Source organism: Chiloscyllium punctatum, chromosome 35 (genome assembly GCF_047496795.1).
Source record: "Chiloscyllium punctatum isolate Juve2018m chromosome 35, sChiPun1.3, whole genome shotgun sequence".
NCBI classification, from domain to species: Eukaryota; Metazoa; Chordata; class Chondrichthyes; order Orectolobiformes; family Hemiscylliidae; genus Chiloscyllium; species Chiloscyllium punctatum.
The window spans coordinates 5,220,399-5,236,687 of NC_092773.1; the positions used below are offsets into that span (position 1 = coordinate 5,220,399).

The following is a 16,289-nucleotide window of genomic DNA, read 5'->3' on the forward strand; positions in this document are numbered from 1 at the left end:
TCTGGGTCTATACTTGGGAATTTAGAACGATCAGGTGGGGTGGGTGTCAGAGAACACCGAGTGGCCTGGACAAAGTGGATGTTGGAAACATGTTTCCAATGGTCGGAGAGACTAGGAGCCGAGGGCAGAGCCTCAGAGTGAAGGGAAAACCTATTAGAATGGAGATAAGGAGTAATGTCTTCAGCCAGATAGTGGTACATCTACGGAATTCATTGCCACAAAAGGTTGTGCAGGCCAGGTCATTGAGTGTTTTTAAGACTGAGATAGATAGATAGATTCTTGAGTATCAAGGGGATCAAGAGTACTGGGAGAATGGGGTTGAGAAACTTACCAGCAATGATTGAATGGGGCAGAATAGACTAGATAGGTTGAATGGCCTAATTTCTGCTCTTATGTCTTATGCTCTTACCTGGTGCTGGCAAATCAACAGACACTCCAAGAGCTACAAGCCCAAGCTGCACAACAGTTCCTCCCAAGCCAGCCCCTTCACTCCACAAGTCGTGCTTAGGAACTTTCTCGGAAAGTTCTACTGAAACTACTTACCTTCTCAAATGAGGAGAACAAGACAGTACTCCAGGTGTGAAGTCACCAATAGCCTTGCTACAACTGTACAATACCCGTACTGTTGAGGCAAGAAAACCATTCTTTAGTACTAACTGTTTGCAATAAAAGCCAACATTCACTTCAATAGTTCTCTGCTTTTCTATTCTCCCTGAACAATGTGCACAAGATTACATTCCCCAACATTATACATGTCTTTCAGCTATAACATGTGTTTTGTCAAGGCAAATTCGCTGTAACACGATTGATGAATTGGGAATGTTAAAACACCAAATTTTGAAACTTGTGTTGGTTGTAACATAATTACATCGCCGACACTGTAAGCGCTGTTTCTAAAAAGTGATTTTTCTCTTACACGGGGTCACACGAAAATGCAACCATCAACTGTATAAAAACTACTGTGGTCCACCTGTCAAATTCTGTGCCCTCTCAAATTTTGCTCTCTACTCTTTCTCATCCTCAAATTTGTCTGATATACAGTCAATCCATTCATTCAAGTAGCAAACACAGTTTGGAAATTGCAGTGGCCCCAGCATGAACTCCAACAACAGTTCACTTGTCACAGTTTGATCCATTTATCTGGATTCTGTTTGCTGTTCTTTCACCAATCCAATATCCATGTTCCTATATCGAGCACCATTGGGAAATCTGAATCAAGACTTCTACTGGGTCTCAGTCACCCCTCCACTGCTTATGTCCCCCCATAAAACCCTCTCATAAAACCACAGTGACACGGCCAGATTATACAGTGATTGTTCCATACATTGTACCACTACCTCCTTCCTAAAAGATCCTGGCATTTTCAAATGATAAAGGCTCCGATTTCCACTTCATTCCTTCCAGGAACATAGGTGCTGCATTTGGGCGTTTCCAATCCACTGGAACCTTACCAGAATATAGGGATTTTAAGATGATTACAGCCAATGCACTGATTTCCTTTCAGACCCTCACACATGGGCCATCAAACATTTGGACTTGTCAGCCTTCAGTGGCAATTGTGCTCCTAATGCTCATTCTCTATTGTTCACAATTATTCTAAAGTCTTCCCCGTTTCTACCTCTTGACGATTCTCTGGATCTTATTGGGTCTATGACTGTCAAAATTTCAGTAATTTCCTTCGTTCCAATCATTAATTCCCCAGAAATTAAAACAAATCTCAGGATTTATTTTAATTGCTCCTATGTTCTTGGAAATTTCTAACTAACCATTTTTATATCATTTGTTTTGTCTTATTTGCTTGCATTTTTTTTTAATCATTCTTTAGTAGTTTCTGCAATTTGCCCAATCCTTTGACTTTTTTCTTGACACAACACATTTTTCAATTTGATGTCACCCAAAACCTCAATTAGTTATCCTTTTCACACACCTTTCTTTTTGCTTGGGCTGCATCTTTGCTCAAAGTCCCAAAACAGCCCCCGAAATATCTGCCACCGCCCTCCCTACCAATTTACCTTTTAACCTATTGTCTCGTCCCTCTTCGGACTCTTTCTTCAAAACCGCCCGAATACCTTTATTAAACACGTAATTTCCCACCCCCCCGACAGTCCTCGTTCTCAAACTGGGTGCGAAACTATGTTATGATCACTGCTGCCCAAAGGGAACCCTTTACCAAGAAATCATCAAGTCACCCTCCCTCATGAGGTAGTTGCTGAGGAACTGTCCCAAATGCATTCGACGAACTCATATTACCAATTTGGTGAGTCTAATAGAGGTGAAGATTACCACTTTGCACCAATATTACAATGATCTTGTGAAGCCCACACCTTACAAATGCTGACCTCTGCAAACCATGTGCCTTTTAGCTTCATTTACCCACCAGATCTTTCCAGATCCCCCTTACCTTTACTTCTCCCTTTGATTTGATTTGATTTGATTTGCTGGGGGAAGGAATGACCATCAGCCCGCGCTTCCTTTGTTAACTCTCACTAATCCCACCTTCTATTATAACTCCGCAGCCTGAAGGCCCCGGCTCTGTGTCTGAGGGAGAGGGGAGCTCGGGCCAGGCCTACACCGGGAAACACTGACGCCGTGGTCGGGAAGAGAGCCTGGGCCCGGCAAGCGCCTGACTCTCCTCCTCCTCCTCCGGCGGCGGCGGCGGCGCCGTGGGCTCGGGCGGGAGGCCGCAGGCGGGGCTCGGGCTCGGGCTCGGGCTCGGGGCCCCAATTCTCGCGCCCTTTTCCCCGGGGGGGGCCTGAGGCTTCTCTCCACACCTCCCCCCCCCGTCCCGAATAAAACCGCCCGAGGCCTGCTCCCTGCCCGCCCCAATCCCCCGCCTCCGCCGAAGGCCCGGCGCCTGGAGGCGGCCTCTCACCTCCCGAAGCCGATCCGTCGTCGTCGTCGCCGCCGCCGCCTGACGCGCTGCCCGCTACCGCTGGAGGACTCCTCCAAGACCGAGGAGTGTGCCCTGCGCCAAGCAGGACGCCACGCCTCCTCCGTCCCGGAGCGTACCAGCACCACCTGCACCTCCCTCTGGTGGCGCCTAAAGCTACTGCAGGTCACTCTGCAGAAACCACAAGAGGCCAAAAGCAAGTTAACTGTCCATATGTCCAAGGCTTCATTTCTTCCTGCAGGGGCTTTGGGTGTCACTGCGAGGGCGAGCATTTGTTCACTATAATTACTTGCATAGAAATGATTTGGAGATGCTGGTGTTGGACTGGGGTGTACAAAGTTAAAAATCACACAACACCAGGTTAGAGTCCAACAAGTTTATGTGGAAGCACTAGCTTTCAAAGCGCTGCTCCTTCATCAGTTGGTTGTGGAGAATAAAGATCGTAAGACACAGAATTTATAGCAAAAGTTTACAGTGTGATGTAACTGAAATCATATATTGAAAAAGACCTGGATTGTTTGTTCATTCTCTCATCTTTTACAATGATTGTGCTGGTTTCAGTTCTTTCATTTGTAAATCCCAGAATTCAGTCACTTTTGAGAATGTAAAAAAGTTTACTCCACCACCACCTGATAAAGGAGCAGCGCTCCGAAAGCTAGTGCTTCCACATAAACCTGTTGGACTATCACCTGGTGTTGTGTCATTTTTAACTTTGGATAGAAATGGTTTGCAGGGTATGGGAAAAGCCAAGAAATTGGCACTAGGTGATAGAACCAGAGTAAGCTGAATGGCCTCCTTCTGTGCCAGAACAATTCTATTCTTCTGTTTCACCCATCCCTGCTTGGCCCTTGAACTGAGTTACCTGAGGCCACTTCAGAAGAAAAGACCCCAGCCGCATCTCATTGGATCCGTGGGTCTCAGGTACCAGTTGATAGTAGACCTGAATATTGAGTGATTCACTTCATCATTCTAACATCCCCCCATCAGCCCCACTATTCCACAAGCCTGTCCCAAATGTGGGAATCAATATTTTCTCATCAACCTGTTCAGAAATGTTATGACACACCCTTTGAAGTAGGTGGGATTAAACTGTGCCCCCGGCACACTACCACTATAGCAGCAAGCACCCCTTAAATGTATGAAAACCCAAGTAACCCACACAAATGAGCAATCTACCTGAATGACTGCCATGTAGGTAAAAAAAATTCACATCAGGTTTTACCTTTCACAGAAAATAACTATTTATTGTGAACCATGATGTGGAGGAGCTGGTGTTGGATTGGGGTGGACACATACAACTTTAATAAAAGAGAGAGAAAAGGATTACGAATCTACAACAATGTGATTTCAATCATATTCTACAAAAGTCCTAAATATACAAACATACATAAACAGACATTTATGATGACAACAGACAAATCACAGACAGTTTGACACAGCTGTTATGGGTAAAAAAAATACAGAGGGGATGAAAGTCTGAAGATGAAAAGTCCAGATTACAAGAGTGGGTTAAATTGTCTCATTTCAGCAATGTTGTCTGTGAAATGATGGCTGTTCTTCACTTCCATAGTTGATCGGTGGACCTTGGTCTTTTTTGGTTGGAAGCCCTCTTTTAAATTTCTTGGTTTTTCTGTCTATTTTTTCCACATGGAGAGATAGAGATAGAAGAGATATCACTTTCCAGGGCAAGAGCATTCCAAACACTCACTACTCTCTGAGAAGTTTTAATGAAGTATGCCCTTATTCTGTCAGTGGCTCCCCAGAGCCCCAGTGGTGGAAACAGCCGCCCAGAATTGTTTCTGTTACAGGAAGATCACTTCTCATTTTTATGATCTTTGATGACTAAAGGTCGAACTTGTTTTACCATTCTCTCTACCAAGTCAACTTCTGCACACCAGGAGTCAACCTAGTTCTTTCACCTCCAATGCTAGGACATCCTGTCTGAAATACAAGGACTAAAATTATACGTGCTACTCCAGGTGTGGCCTCATCATCTCCCCAGACAGTCGGATCAAAACTTTTCTGTTTTTAAATTCCAATCCTAGAGCAAAAAAAGTCAACATACTATTTGTCTTCCATATTACTTTCTGTAGCTGCCTAACATTTTGAGTTCTGTGCACAAAAACACCAGGTCGCTCTGCACTGCACTTTTTGGAGTTTCACTCCATTTAAATAATATCACCCGTGTGATTCTTCCCATCAAAATACATGACTTCATTGTTTCCTATATTAAACTCCATTTGCCAAGTTTTTGCCCTTTCACAACCTTTGTAAGTTCCCCTGTAGATGTCTCATGGCCTCATCACAATATTCCTACCACCTATTTTTGTATCATCAGTACACGTAGATACATTACACTCTGCCTGTCCTTCAAGTCAGTAACACAGATAGTGACCAAGGGAGACCTGAGGACTCAGACAACACTTCGGAGGAAGAGGAACTGTTCATGGTATTCGTTTCCTGAACCTCGGGGTCTCTGTCGAGTGAATGTAGCTTTGGAACTGAAATGGAGATTGCGGAGGGCCATACTCGCAACATTCATCAATTTCAAAAGGGGAGGGTGAAAGATCCACCGATAAAGTGCCCTGGAGCTGTACTCAGCAGGCAGCAATGTGTTCCCCACAATAGGTACAGCTCTGAAATCTTGCCACAGGATGGTGCCAGTGAGAGACCTGTGATATTGAATGGGACAAGGGTCAGGAAGGTCAATTATTTTATCAAAGGAGCCAAGACAGACACAATGGCTAAAAGGCCTCCTTCTGTGCTGGCTCATGTTATCAGAACCTACAGCATCATCCACTACACACTCCCTTGTTCCTCTCAACCTGTCTGCAGCTTTCGGGACATGGGTTCAAATTTCACCAAGGCAGCTCATAGAACTTCACTTAAAATCAAAACTGTTAGCAAAGTCTCAACTTGGTCACTATGGAACTCTCCAATCGACTGTTGTAAAAACTGCTGAGTAAGGCCAAACATGGTTCATATGTTTGCGGCTGACACCAAAATTGGTGGGATAGTGAACATTGAAGAAGGCTATTGAAGATCAATTGGGGAACTAGCAGTGAGATAGACCTCTGCTGCTGGAGAACGACAAGAGAGGCAGCTGTCTCTGTGCCTTTGATTCCCACAACTGGGACTGTTCAAACCTGCATTACCTACACTCTACTGCCAATTAATAGTGGATTTTGCCACTTTTTCTGAGGTCTGTTCACAGTGCTCTCCTAGAGCTTCTTTCCTTTTCTGCAAATTATTATCATCTTCAGTTCCCTCACTGAAGTGAAACACAAATCTCCTGAAGAGAATTCTTTCTGTTGTTCCAGCAGCTCCTGACTATGGGACTGAACCCAAGCCCAGCACCACTCCGAGAGCCTGTGTATCAAGCAATGGGAACTCTCTGGAGCTGTGCTGTCAGCTTCCTTCATATCTTACCGGTGCTTCTGATGAGTAGAGCCTTTAAACCTGGTCGCAAAAGTCCTCCTTGTCCTGGACGTATCCGTCAGACGATGCAGGATTTCCCTCATCCGACCCCAGCCAGCCTGGGGAGCCTGATACAAACAAATGAACATTGAGAGAACAATAAGTAACCTCAATACAACTCAAAGTGGGTGAGTGCTCCTTGTAATGATTGGAACAAGGTCAGTCAGGCAGACCTCATAGAATCTGAGCTCCCCAATTGTTAATCTGGTCCAATAAGAAGCCTTGGCTGGCAGAATCAATAATGTCTCAATGTGCAGATTGGAGGGAGGAGGGGAGAGAGGGGGAGAGAGAGAGAGAGACAGAGAGAGACAGACAGACACAGACACAGACAGAGAGAGAGAGGTTTTATGTCCACGTCCATGGATTATCTGAATGTATTTGAGATCTGTGATTCATGGCTTTGTCATTCACACACAGGAAAGATCAGGCAATGATGTGAGAGAATGGCAAAGTAGGTCGGAAGGGTGAAGTGGCCCAATGCTGCTCCTTTATGGCAAACAGGGTGGACTGGGCAAACAGGAGGTAGGTGCGGTTCAGTATAGGTGTGAAATCCAAGCCTCTTGGGTAACGGACAGTTAAAAGGATAGCATTGGAAATGGGGAAATAGGAACAAAGAATAGAGAGTAACAAGAGAGGGACAGGAATACAAAATCTTCAACTCTGGCATTAGGGAAAGCTAACATAATTCTGCCGTCCAGACATGAGGATTGGATAGAAAATGATGCAATTCCTGCATGAGTCTTTGCGGCAGCATCAGCAGTAGTATTGTGCACTTCAGGCCACTGTGTTATTGGAGGAATATTCCAGAATTAGCAAAGGTGGGATTTTAGCATTGGATCGACAGGAAGGGAATGAACATCAGCGGTGATACTGGGGAAATCCAGAACTGTAGAACCTGAGTGAGAGAGTTCATACAGGAGTTGAACACTCAAAAGGATTTTGTAAGGGGACAGGGAAGAAAAAAAGAGGTCCCATAGAAGGGAAGGTCAGTGCCAAGGAGCAAATAACTGAGGAGAATTATTGGAGGAATGATTTCACACAGGTCAGTATTCAGTTAGAAAAGGGGTAATGACTAGTGGATTACGAAAATGGAGCATTTATTAAACTGGACATAAAAATCTGAGAAGCCAGTTTGTAAAATGGTCCACAAAAGGGCTGAGAAGAGATAGCAGCAGAGGTACAATGGGCAGAATGGTCACAATGTCTGTGAAAACCCGGCAGGCAGGTGGGGAGTTAAGGTGAGTTATGGAGACGTTACCTTAGTATCTTGTCCAGTGTTGTGTGTCTGTGATCCTTGATGAACATCACTGGTCAGATGTTCCTTACTCTCGGACTGACAGGAATCACATTCATCGAGAGGGAACACACTGCTCCCTGTGAGGCAAACATAATACCAGCAGAGAGTGACCTGACAGACAACACCCTCCGGCCTTTAGTTACATTCCGATAGTGTAACATTCCCTCAGTACTGACCCTGTGACAGTTTGCTGGTTTCTCTCTATTCCATTGGTACTGTGTGGAGTGTAAGGAGGCTGTGTGCAAGGTTGAAGGTGAGGTTGTGGGCACGTCACATTGAGATAAGACCAACAGCTTTGAATTTTCTGTAATGCTTATCGGGAATTCAATGGCTTCCTCTCCACCCCACCCCACCCCCTCCACCCATCTCGTCTCGTACATCCTCAGACTCCTCTGTCCTCAGGCACAACCTTCCGTCCAACATGGCTGCCCAGTCTCCGATCCCTATGACCTGCCTCCAAATCTAGGCAGAGTGTACTAGGAGGAAGGTCAGCATAGTGGGACAATGACACATTCACCTCTCACCATTGCCTGGCCACAGCGTGCCCGAGTCTGACGCCCACCTCTTCTGTAAGGAGGAATGTTGCTGGAGCCTGGGATGTTGCAATGAGTCAGGGAGTTGGCATTGGACAGGGCTTGTGAAACTGTGGGTGTGCAGTTGAGTGTCCTCTTGCCCAGGTTGTCCTGCCCATTGTAGGAACACTGCCGCTGAGCCACAGCTGCAGTAATGTTGAAGGAGCTCCTAGATGGAAGAGAAAACATCACAAACTGTATTGAATGCAAACACACCAAGCTCAGCAAAGAACTGAACTCTCCCTCTCGCCTGGCCAGTGCTTGCTGAGGACTCCTGTATGTCTTACCAGTTGTTTCTCTTTCTGCCTCAGTTTCTCTTCTATCTGCAGTTTGTCTTGTTTCAGCAGTGAGTTCCTTTCCTGAAGATCAGCGATTTTGTCCAACAGACGACAAACTTGCTCCAGATACTTTTGGCTGGGAACCCTTAAGGCAGATCCTTCCCTTCTGCCCTGAGAAAGACAGAAAGAAAGAAAGAGACAGAGAGCAAAGATTGAGAGTGTGAGAGGGAGAGGGGGTAAGTACAGGCAGACAGACAAGTACTGGCCTTTCTCTAGCCAGCTCCAACTAGGAGAGACTAACATATGAGACCCTGAGGTGACCGATCTCTGAATCCAGCAACTAAACTTGCATTCCCAGATACACACCCAGAAAACAACAGTCTGACGATTGTGGCACAGACAGCCCCACACAGGAAAGCTAACACCTTCAATACGTTATCTGGGCCGACATGACACTAATTGTTAAAGTTCACTTGAGAATGTAACTTTAAAAAAACTTTAGCAATTTACATATGAAAGAACTGAAACCAACATGGTCATTCTCAAAGATGAGAGACTTAAAAAACAATCCAGGTCTTTTTCAATATATAATTTCATTTACATCACACTGGAAACTTTTGCTATAAATTCTGTGTCTTACGATCTGATACTTCACAACCACCTGATGAAGGAGCAGCACTCTGAAAGCTAGTGCTTCCACATAAATCTGTTGGACTATAACCTGGTGTTATGTGTTTTTTAACTTAATACTGAATGGACTCACAAACTCTTAACATTTGCTTGCACCTGTGTTTTTGTTTTTGCCGCTGTCTACCTATTTTTATATTATTAGATTATTTACTATCTATGCTACTTTACTCTGTGATCTGCCTGTATTGCTCGCAAAACAAAGCTTTTCACTGTACCTCCGTACATGTGACAATAAATTCAATTCAATTCAACTCATTTGCTATTCAATCAACACTTGTCCTATCTGATTGATACGTGAGACCAGAGCCACGGCAATGACTGTTATCCTGCTGTCTGAAATGGCTGAGGGAGTCAGTGGGCTATAGTCAAAAAGGCAGCTCTGCAAAACAGAGCGATTGAGGGGAAGGAAATGTTGGCGTGTTCACGTCTCGAGAACAAATAAGAGACACACACACTCTCATACAACACTGATCTACCAAAACATTGGCTCCTGCACACATCATTACATATCAAGGTGGAATCAAAGCATGGAGTAAATGTCATAGTGAAGGGTTAACACAGAGTGCTGTGGGAGACACTCTGTTAGACAAAGTGCCATTTGAAATTCCTAACATTTCTCCTGGTTGAGGTCGTGTCTTTGGAATGTGAACCATGCAAGTTGGGATCAGATAAGATTCCACAGTCTCCCATATTCCTTCCAGAGGGGTCAGTGTACCCTGTTTGAGGGGTTTGGATTAGTCAGAACTCCAGCAATCAGGGACTGAAACAGTGTGAAGCTGGTTCTAGCAGGGAGTCACTCTCACACAGTAGGAATAAATCTAAGATTTGAAATGTTAGCTTGCTCACTCTCTCTGTGTGTGCTGGCTGACCCACTGTGATCTCCAGCGTTTGTTGTTTTCACTCTCAGAGAGCATTTGGTTTCAGGGCTCTCTCTTGGCACAGTTTGGAAGAACAGTAAGTGAAATATACTGGACCAAATAGTTATCCCTCAGTCCACACGACACAAAAAGTCAGATGATATGTTCAATTGCTCTTTCTGGGATCTTGCTGTATGTAAGCTGGCTGCCTTATTTGTTGTATTCGGGACCGCACTGAGAAACGTTTCAGATCTTAAATCCTTACAGACTTAAGGAACTCACTGACGGTGCTCTGGAAATGTTAATTTCTCAGCAAGAGTTCACCATTATTGAGGTTTTGACCTTAAAGAATTTCAAACGGGGGGAATTAAAGCAGGTTTTATGCAGTGTTAATGATAGACAAGAAGTAAGATACAAACCCCTTCTTTCCGCCAGCCCTGAAAATGTTTATATTCTCCCTGCCCTGCCTACAACAACTTTGAGCTGGGCATCCAAACTTCTGCATAGTGCCATCAGCAGTTTTGGTGTTGACCTCTCCTATAGGAAGCAATTTTCTCAGCTCAGTTCTTAGTGAGCCCTGTGACTATGCTGATTCTGAACTCACCATCTGGGACTGCCCTGGGAATTGCCAGGTTTGATGACCCTAGCCCGCTCAGCCCCTCACCTTCTAACAATTCAACTTCTCCCACACCCTGATGCCGGCTCCGAATTCACATCAAGTCCTGCACCTACCCATCGCCTGCTGTACCCGCCCATCTACTATTGGCTGCTGGTCCAGTGTCGCTTCCATATTTTAACATCGTTACTCGTGGTACTTACCTCAAGGTGACGATTGATGCTGTTAGTGCCTGGGGTCCTCTGAAGGGTATAATGAGACCTCCACACAGCCCCATTACCGCGGCTGGACAGTGCAGGCTGTGACTGGGCCAGGGGCCTCAGTAACAAGAGTGAGTGTCGGTGGTTGACTCGGCCAAGCTCAGGCTCCCAGGGTTGAGCTGCCTCTCCCCGTTTCCGTGATAATGTTCTCTGGAGCACTCGCTGCAGGTTCGGATGGACCGGCTCCAGAGGGGGCAGAGGGCTGCTCTGGACACCCCCCTCTGTGTCTTGGCTCATCTCCAGCTCCGACTGGTACTGAGTAAACGGGGTGGCCATGGGATCCTGGGGGATTTACCACAGACTGACAACTTGTACTGTCCCGTGCCTGAGCTTCACTCCAGACTCTTCCAACTGGGACTTGATGGTGACTAAAGTCTCTGTCAGATCACTTCTGTCTGAGCCGCTCTAGGGATCCATCAGACAGAGGGTTGATGTGTCCACCCAGGGCCCTCCCATCTAACAGTCCTCCTTCGAGGGACAAGAAACAGCAGAGGGCTGGTAGGCACCAGGCTGTCAATACATGCAGCTCCAGTCAAATGTTGTGTCCTGAAGTCACTGCAACCTGGAGAATGTAAATTCCTCAAGGCTGACTGAAATCTTCTGAGCAGGCAGGTCACACCCACAGCATCTTACACAACCCTCCTGCTGTACGAGAAACACACCCTCAGAGCTGGTTAAACAATCGCCTGCTTCATTCACAACCAAAGACTAAGGTTTAACTTCAGAAGTTGACAGGGCAGGGAGCAGGTGTAGACATGTGACAGTGTCACGGAGACAGAAAAGGGGTCAGGGCTGACAAAAGGGACACAGTCAAACAGTAACACGGGGCACGTCTGAGAGCCAGAGTAGAAGTTCAAGCCAGGACAGATTTTTCAAGAAAGCCAGAAAAAGAAAGAATCAAACAGTGTGTGAGGGAGAGAGAGAGAGAGAAAAAAAACACAAGAAATAGTCGAATGAAAATGTGAAGGAAGAGACAGGGAATGTGGGAAAGGATATAGTGAATGATATCCTGTTGATGGATTGGTTAATAGGCAGAAAGCAGAGAGTAGGATTAAATGGGTCCTTCTCAGGTTGGCAGGTTGTGACCATTTGGCTACTGACTGGATCCCAGCATATCCCCATCTATACCAGAAGTCAGCTGGAATGTGAGGATGTGAGATTGAGACGAACTGAGATAGAGCAAGATCATGGTCGATGGGTCTTGGCGTGTATGTACAAGAGAAGGAATTTGGAATCATACAATCCCTACAGTGCAGAAAGACGACGTTTGGCTCATCAAGTCTGCACTGACCTTTCCAAAAGCATCCCAACCCAGATCTACCCTATCCCCATAACCTGCATTTCCCATGTCACACCCACCTAGTCTGCACAATCCCTGGACCCTCCGGCCAGTTCAGCATTGCTAATTCACCTAACCTGTACATCTTTGGACTGTGGGGAGAAACCGGAGCAAATCCACGCAGACACGGGAACAACATGCAAACTCCAACACAGTCACTCAATGCTGGAATCCAACCCGATCCCTATTGCTAGGAGGCAGCACTATTAACTACTAATGTTGAAATCATCCAAGTCTTAGAGCTGTAGCTTATTTAAATTAGTGTGACAGAAAGTTCCTGAGGGTGAATGGGAATTTGATTTCATTAGGAAAGTTTTACGAGAGTACAGGGTAAACATTGATGACCATCATCCTGCTCTCAAGTTGGGAAGATCAGGATTGGTTTTTCTTTGGAGAAAACAAGGATGTAGATGCTGGAGATCAGAGTCGAAAGTGTGGTGCTGGAAAAGCACAGGGCGGGGGGAGGTTTGGAAAGTTTTTGCTTTCAGTTTACAGAAGTCCTGGTTGAAGTTGGACGCACAATATAGTTTTGCGGTTAGCACTGCTACCTCACAGCGCCAGGGACCCGGGTTCGATTCCCACCTTGGGCAACTGTCTGTGTGGGGTTTGCACATTCTCCCTGTGTCTGCGTGAGCATCCTTCAGGTGCTCCGGTTTCCTCCCACAATCCAAAGATGTGCAGGTCAGGTGAATTGGCCATGGAAAATTGCCCGTAGTGTTCGGTGCATTAGTCAGGGGTAAATGTAGGGGAATGGTTCTGGGTGGGTCACTCTTCGGAGGGTCGGTGTGGACTTGTTGGGCCGAAGGGCCTGTTTCCATACTGTTGGGAATCTAATCTAATCTCGAAAAGGAGTTAGTTCAGAGAAGTTAGGAAATAGAATACACCAGTGCAAGGGATGTTAGTGTGAAAGTTCCAGTCCTGAAGTGTTTGGTTTGAACCTGGAGGGGGTATTTGAATCTCAATGTCTAGAATGGATTGTGCATTCAGGGAAACAAGCAACATTCCTGATGAAGGGCTTATGCCCGAAACATCGATTCTCCTGCTACTCAGATGCTGCCTGACCTGCTGTGCTTTTCCAATACCACACTTTTCAGCAAAGGAGCAATCAACGTTTGACAGTCACCTTTGATGCAAGTTTACTTCCAACATGTGGTCATATCTGATGCAATGCTCATATTCTCATTTGTAGCATCAGAATCTGAGTGTGGATATCATGGTTTTGAAGATTCCAACAGACATTTATTGCAGCTTACTATTGTACATAAAAATTCCATGCCTTGAGCACCCAGCGACCTGGTGAACTAGCAGGTTACACAGAGTGACCAACATCCAATCGGGTGTCATGCTTTCTGTAATCTGGCGACTTTTTGAGAAGGCGACTCAGATCTTGAGACCCTTGGGTCATGTGCTCTCACAGGTGTACTGACCTTGAGACACAATGCAACAACATTGAAGTGTAGAGACATCAAGCTGGCCTGGAGAACTTGCCGTGTATTCTTCACTTACTGTGCAGGTTCCAGGCAGGCTGTCCTGTGCTGTCACCCTCTTCACTCAGAAACAGGATGTTACGACAGCTCACCTGACAGAACCGTATGGAATGTGAAACCTGCTCCAAAAGACAATGGAGCTAATCTCAGTTGATGACACCATCTGCTGCAGACAATGGGCTCCGGCAATTTAGCACAAACACTTCATCATTCAAGCACTCAAGTCTCTTTATAGCAGCTCTATAATTAGATGAAACTCGACAATGAATCCTCGATACAGGTGACTCAGCTCTTACCCCAGTCACTGAGCATTTGCTGTATTGTTGGTATTTCCTCTTTGTCACCTTGTTTATGGGATTGTGATTGCTGCATGTTTGTACCCAGACTATGCTGAGGATGGGAAAGGGCAAAATAGAACCTTCACCTCTCTCAACGTGAGAAATATGATCATCACTACAATCAAGCATTTGATGGTCAGAGTGAGAAATAAAACAGGGATGGGGTAGTAAATTCAGAGACAGAGCGAGAGAGTGGAAGCGGGTGTGAGGGTGTGCATGAGTTTGGGAGAGTGAGTGTGTGCGCATGTGCCAGAGACTGAATGTATGCAAAGATCATACAACACCAGGTTATAGGCCAGCAGGTTTGTCTGGAAGTACAAGCTTTCAGAGTCCTGCTCCTTCGTCTGGTAGTTGCCTGACCAGTACTTCAAAATGAACCTGTTGGACTGTAACCTGGTGTTGTGAGATTTCTAACTTTGTCCACCCCAGTCCAACACCAGCACCTCCACATCACGAGTGTGTGAAGACAATGTGAGAGACTGTTTGTGTGTGTGTGTGTGTGCGAGAGAGAGAGAGAGTGTGACAGTGAGTGAGTGTGTGAATGTGTGAGTGAGAGAGAGAGAGAGAGAGAGAGTGTGAGAGTGAGTGAGTGAGTGAGAGAGAGAGAAAAATGAAACGTGTGCTCAGTCTGACTCTCATGAGCCGCAGTTGTAGTCAGAAGTCAGACGACACCAGGTTATAGTCCAACTGTTTTATTTGAAATCACAAACTTTCGAAGCGCTGTCTCTTTGCGCTTAGTTTCTAGCTTCCTTCTCCTCTGAACCTGCTCTTAGGTAATGAGTCGGATGTGAGTGCCCGCAGGAGCAGAGTTTCTGAGACACATTCAAAGTGGGAAGGGTGTAAACAGCACTTGAAAGGACAGAGAAGGAAGCAGGTACAAACACCCTCAGCACCTCTCAATCAGGAACCATGTAACAAATCCAGTGTTCTTGTTTTGTGTGTAGACATCAGAGGACAGGCCCCAATATCAGATCCTGAACACAAGCTTCTCCTATAACATAAATCCAACTTCAAAAACTCAATGATGTGATCATACTGGGATTCATGTCGCCATGGAGATGATGGATGTTCACGGCGCAACACGAGGATTACTGTTCCTTTACTGTCACTGGGTCAAAATCCCAGAATTCCCTCCTGAAGGGCACTGTGGGTCGGTCAACCTACAGCACATGGACTGCAGTGGTTCAAGAAGGCAGCTCACCCCCACCTTCTCGAGCAACAATTAGGGATGAGCAACAAATGCTAGGCCCAGCCTGTGACACGCATGTGTCACGTGTGAGGAAGAAAACAGTACCCTGCAGTCCCAAAATGTGCCAGCAGAGGCCGATAGCAGCCAGTGCCATATGCTGGCCCCTATCAATGCCCAGCCACTGGGAGGCGCAGGACTGCAGTCGAATAGCCCACGTAGAAACTATCATAGTGAGTAATTTAGGGCAGATTTAGCCAGCGCCATCCCGGGGATGAGGGGGTAGTACATTGGGCCTGTGCTTTCTGCAGTTTAGAAGAAGATGACAGTCTCAGAGATACATATCCCTGAAGGAGGCATGATACAGTAAACTGTAGAGAGAGAGGCAATGAGAGATTACAGGGAAATCGAGAACAGGGAGGCAGGGTCTTAGGATGATAGGGACAATCACTGCAGATGGAGATGAAGAGAAATCCCAACAGTGATAGGGAGCCTTCCGAATTCTGACACCAAAGCTGTGCAGGGTCACAGAGTATATGGAGATTGACAGAATGTGGAGCACAAAAAGACAGCAGATGTGGACCAAAGATTAGCCATGATCTTACTGAATGGTGGTACAGATTCAGGGGACAGAATGGCCTGCTCCCCGCTGTGTTTTTCTAACCCTCAGTGTTGTTGAGTCTGTAACCAGTGAGTCTTTCCTCAGATAAGATTGGCTGGATTCATTTTGGAGAATGAAACACAGAGTTGGGGTGTGTTTGAGAAGACTCAGACCAAGGTATTTAACTCTTTTTCTCAGAGACACTATTTCCAATTACACTTTGTAATAAAGCAGATCTAAGCTCATGAGTATGGGCCCTGTATCTTGGTGAGGTGCCAAAGCTCAGGGAATGGTCCTGTCAGACTGTTCCAAGCACCCGGTGTCTAAAGACCCAGTCTAGAAGCTGTAATAGCTGACCGAGGCTGACCCTCCCAGTATAATATCACAGGAATGTTGTCCTG

General features: G+C 45.9%; 2 protein-coding genes across 7 annotated transcripts in view; both read right to left on the bottom strand.

Moving 5' to 3' along the window:
- The window catches only part of LOC140459589 (cell division cycle and apoptosis regulator protein 1-like), a 70,528-nt gene extending 67,538 nt beyond the window's left edge, over nt 1-2,990 (bottom strand). For 2 of the 5 annotated variants that reach the window (XM_072553843.1, XM_072553839.1), the window contains exon 1: nt 2,873-2,990. The gene's annotated coding sequence lies outside the window, so the exon portion shown is untranslated. Of the gene's footprint in view, nt 1-543; nt 563-2,401; nt 2,421-2,496; nt 2,516-2,872 lie in introns of those variants that run through there. The other 3 variants (XM_072553842.1, XM_072553840.1, XM_072553841.1) reach the window with 3 other exon arrangements.
- A 1,152-nt stretch (nt 2,991-4,142) lies between these two features.
- Nucleotides 4,143-12,386, bottom strand: LOC140459592 (uncharacterized). Of its 2 annotated transcripts, none has more exons than XM_072553850.1 (6): nt 10,881-12,386; nt 8,524-8,685; nt 8,189-8,405; nt 7,626-7,741; nt 6,320-6,435; nt 4,143-4,524 (listed from the first exon to the last, which is right to left on the bottom strand). In XM_072553850.1, the coding sequence occupies exons 1-6, from the start codon at nt 11,211-11,213 to the stop codon at nt 4,503-4,505; spliced, it is 966 nt and encodes a 321-aa protein (XP_072409951.1). In that variant the 5' UTR covers nt 11,214-12,386; the 3' UTR covers nt 4,143-4,502. The 2 variants fall into 2 exon arrangements, with proteins under 2 accessions (XP_072409951.1, XP_072409952.1); XM_072553851.1 differs by having other exon boundaries at nt 8,524-8,680; nt 10,881-11,073.
- Nucleotides 12,387-16,289: the final 3,903 nt, after the last annotated feature.

Excerpts from the sequence above, each read along its gene's own strand:
- LOC140459592 (XM_072553850.1), bottom strand. The coding sequence starts at position 11,213 with ATGGCCACCCCGTTTACTCAGTACCAGTCGGAGCTGGAGATGAGCCAA. Across the intron at positions 8,406-8,523 it reads GGCAGAAAGAGAAACAACTG|GAGCTCCTTCAACATTACTG; the intron begins GTAAGACATACA and ends TCTTCCATCTAG. Across the intron at positions 7,742-8,188 it reads CACGCTGTGGCCAGGCAATG|GGAGCAGTGTGTTCCCTCTC; the intron begins GTGAGAGGTGAA and ends TTTGCCTCACAG.